A 3,739-nucleotide genomic window follows, 5' to 3' on the forward strand; every position below is an offset into this window, starting at 1 on the left:
ATAAGGCACTCTGTTTTATGAACCACAAGAGGCAAGATCCCAGGAATAATCTTCTGAGGGTACTCATTTAACAAATTTTACTGAATCTGCACAATCATCACAACCTAAAATAGTATAAATAATTACCATTATAATAGCATCTATTACAAAAAAATTTATAGATTTGTCCCAGATGGCTCTAATCTTGTAGTATTTTAGATGTAAGATGTTATGAACATAGCAAAAGAAATCAAGCTTATGTGGGAACCAGATGAAAAATATATAATCACACTTATCCTGTCTGCTTTTGAAGGTATATTGCAAATGTGTTTCGTCACCTTAAAGAGGAGGCCTTTATTTCTTAGTCATTATCCAAATACAGATGGCAAGTTATGTAAGTGTCTTGAAATAATTGACAGAAGGTTAAATATAAACGAATTATAGTTTAACTTCCTAAGTTTTGGCTAAGATCAAGTTTAGGAATAATAGCACTGTGGCATCACATGATCATTTCTATCTGGGGCTAATTTAAAAGTTGAAAATAGAGCAATCATTATGATCATTAACAAATTGTTATTTTTCTTTTGTAGGAAAATGTGAACTAATATCTCCTTCTATGGAAACAAGATCCCAGAAACAAGCACTTCTGTTTATTCTTAAATGATATTTTGTTAGATGCATAAAAGGACTATTAACACAGAAATGTGGGAGATAGCACAGAATAGCACTGGTTTTGTTAAAGAATTCTTTCTCGTGGGACTGACTGAAATCCCCAAATTTCAGGTCCCTCTCTTTTTTATTTTCTTTGTCATTTACATGGTCACTCTTGTAGGGAATTGGGGGATGATCATAATTATCTGGATAAATGTCCAACTTCACACCCCCATGTACTTTTTCCTCAGCAACCTTTCCTTATGCGACATTTGTTACTCCACTGTTTTTGCTCCCAAGATATTAGTCAGTTTTCTAGTAAAGAACAAAACAAGTTCATTTGCTAGTTGTATTTTACAAAGTTTCTTTTTTGCTGTGTATGTCACCACTGAGGGCATCCTCCTCTCTATGATGGCATATGACCGATATGTAGCCATTGCCACTCCATTGCTTTATCCAGTTATTATGACTCAAAGAGTTTGCATTTTGATGGTTCTTGGGTCCTACTTAGGAGGTTTAATTAACTCATTGACCCACACAATTGGTTTGCTCAGGTTGAATTTCTGTGGTCCCAATGTGGTAAATCATTACTTCTGTGACATCCGCCCTCTTTTGAAACTCTCTTGTTCTGATGCATACATCAATGAAATGTTACTTTTAGTCTTCTCTGGAGTGATTGCAATGTTTACCTTCATAATCATCATGGTGTCGTACATCCATATCATCATAGCTATCCTGAGAATCAGATCAGCTGAGGGGAGGCACAAAGCCTTCTCTACCTGTGCATCCCACTTGACAGCCGTGACATTGTTCTATGGTTCTGTGACCTTCAGTTACATCCAGCCAAGTTCTCAGTATTCCATGGAGCAAGAGAAAATATCTGCTGTGTTTTATACGTTCATAATCCCTATGCTGAACCCTCTCATTTATAGCCTAAGAAACAAGGAGGTCAAGGATGCTGCAAAGAGGTCAATCATTGGTAAAAGTCCACATAACTGATTTAGTTCTTAATTTCATTTTGACAAAATAGCACAATAATGGGGAAAAGTTGAAAAAGTCCTTTTTTTAGGATCATGTTTTTGATGTCATTAGATTTAACGACAAATTGCTATGTAGTTAGAGACTTTCCATTACATTGCAGGAAAGAAAGAAGAATTTATTAAATAGCTACTATGTGTGCCAGTGGAGTGCAAATGAGATATTCACAGTACTCGCAGAGGCCATGAATACCCCTGCAAAATTCTGCATCATGGAACAGCACAGACTCTCCACATGGAGGCAGAACCATTTATTTAGACACCAAAAAGACAAATCTATCATAGTAACAAAAATCTATACACAATAACAATGCAGAGAAGCCTTCCCCAAGCCTTCCCCCTGCTAGATTTCCAACAAACTGGGTCTCTTAAACAATTCACACACAGTCTTTCCTTAAACAAAATATCCAGTTACTGGTTGCCTGCATCCTTCAGTTCTGTTCCACCCATTCAGCAAACTCCTCCCATCACAGATTCCATGTGCCTCAGACTCATATGACTCAGTCTTCTATGTGAACCAGACAGGCCACATGGGACTGTTAATGAATATGAAATATATCCCCATTTAAATTACAATGATAGCTAGTCACTATCCTAAGTACTCTTATTTAAGACTCTTATTGTCTTATTTAATATAGAAAACACCTTTTAAGGTATGTATTGATATCTTCAGTTTAAAACTGAGGAAAGTGAGGCAGACAGAAGTTAAGAGACTTCCTCAATGTCACAGATGTGTAAAGTGTCTGAGGCTGAATTCGAACTCAAGCATTCCTGACTGAAGGTTAAGCACTATAATCACTGTGCCATCTAACTGCACAAAATTATAATTAGAAAGTAGCTTATCATTGTGTGGCGAACTGGATCATTTGTTTGAAGCCATCATTTGACAAATGCAAAGAAGTTGAGGTCAAGGAAAGGAGAATGAATTATCTAAAAGTCGAAAGGGGATTATGACAGTGAGGATGATGTTTAAATTTGTAGCTGGACATTATGTAGATTTTTGCTTTGCAAAGAGTTTTGTGCATATGTGCTTAATTATGTATATGCACCAATTCACTTTAACTTTATAATAACTGACAAAATGGATTCTAGAGATATAATTGTCTCATTTTTCAAATTAGAAAATTGAAGCTCAGTGACGTTAAATGACTTGCCAGTGGTCACACAGGTAGCAAGATATGTGTGATTTTGTCTAAACAGAGCTTAAAATTTACACTGTATCATTTTCCAAGTTCTTTTAATTAACTCCTAGGAAGACAGAGACCAGATCTATTAGGTAGGATTTGCTTTTTTGTGTGTTATCCAACATAATAGAATCTGAAATTTGGAAATGACTTCCTATCCCAGACAACTAATCCAAATATGCTAGATGGATCCGGGAAGGATCCATCTGATAGCTGATAGCCAAAAGTCTATATGATATAACCCATGGCACATTTTTAAAATTTAACTGAAATATTATCCTAATTAGTTTCATGAAAAAACTGGAAGGAGATGTGCGATATTGTATGTGATGTATTATCTGGTTCTTGTAGTGCTACCCATGGTCTTCTGACCTATGTAATTCATCTAAAGGAAAAAGATCTTAGTCAAGATTGATGGCATCGAGTTGGTCCACAAAGGTTTCTTCCTTGTCATGGCTGCAAAGGATATAGGGAAGTCTGCTCTACTGTCCAGACCACACTTTCATACGTACCAAAAAGGAATCAGTATATTTCTTCATTCACTGCTCTCTCTGCCAGTCGATTTATTGAGCAAATATGCATAATGTGATATAAAATTTGCAAACTCACTACGTAATAAATTTCTGCGTCAGATATGAATGAATTTTTTAGAAGAATAAAAAGAAGGAAAAAAGAAAGAAGGAGGAGGAGAAGAATAAGAAGAAAGGAAGGTAAATAGGGAGAGTTAGGGAAAGGAGTGCTAGGGAAGGAAGGAAGGAAGGAAGGAAGGAAGGAAGGAAGGAAGGAAGGAAGGAAGGAAGGAAGGAAGGAAGGAAGGAAGGAAGGAAGGAAGGAAGAGAAAGGATGGGAAAACAAAGTGTGCTTCAATTTGTACTCAGTCCATCTCTT

At 36.3% G+C, this 3,739-nt stretch overlaps 1 protein-coding gene across 1 annotated transcript; it reads left to right on the forward strand.

Annotated features, from left to right (window-relative positions):
• The first annotated feature begins 681 nt into the window (after positions 1–681).
• On the forward strand, positions 682–1,629 carry LOC140512180 (olfactory receptor 5J3-like). Its single transcript, XM_072621445.1, has one exon. The coding sequence runs from the start codon at positions 682–684 to the stop codon at positions 1,627–1,629; it is 948 nt and encodes a 315-aa protein (XP_072477546.1).
• Positions 1,630–3,739: the final 2,110 nt, after the last annotated feature.

Source organism: Notamacropus eugenii, chromosome 6 (assembly GCF_028372415.1).
Source record: "Notamacropus eugenii isolate mMacEug1 chromosome 6, mMacEug1.pri_v2, whole genome shotgun sequence".
NCBI classification, from domain to species: Eukaryota; Metazoa; Chordata; class Mammalia; order Diprotodontia; family Macropodidae; genus Notamacropus; species Notamacropus eugenii.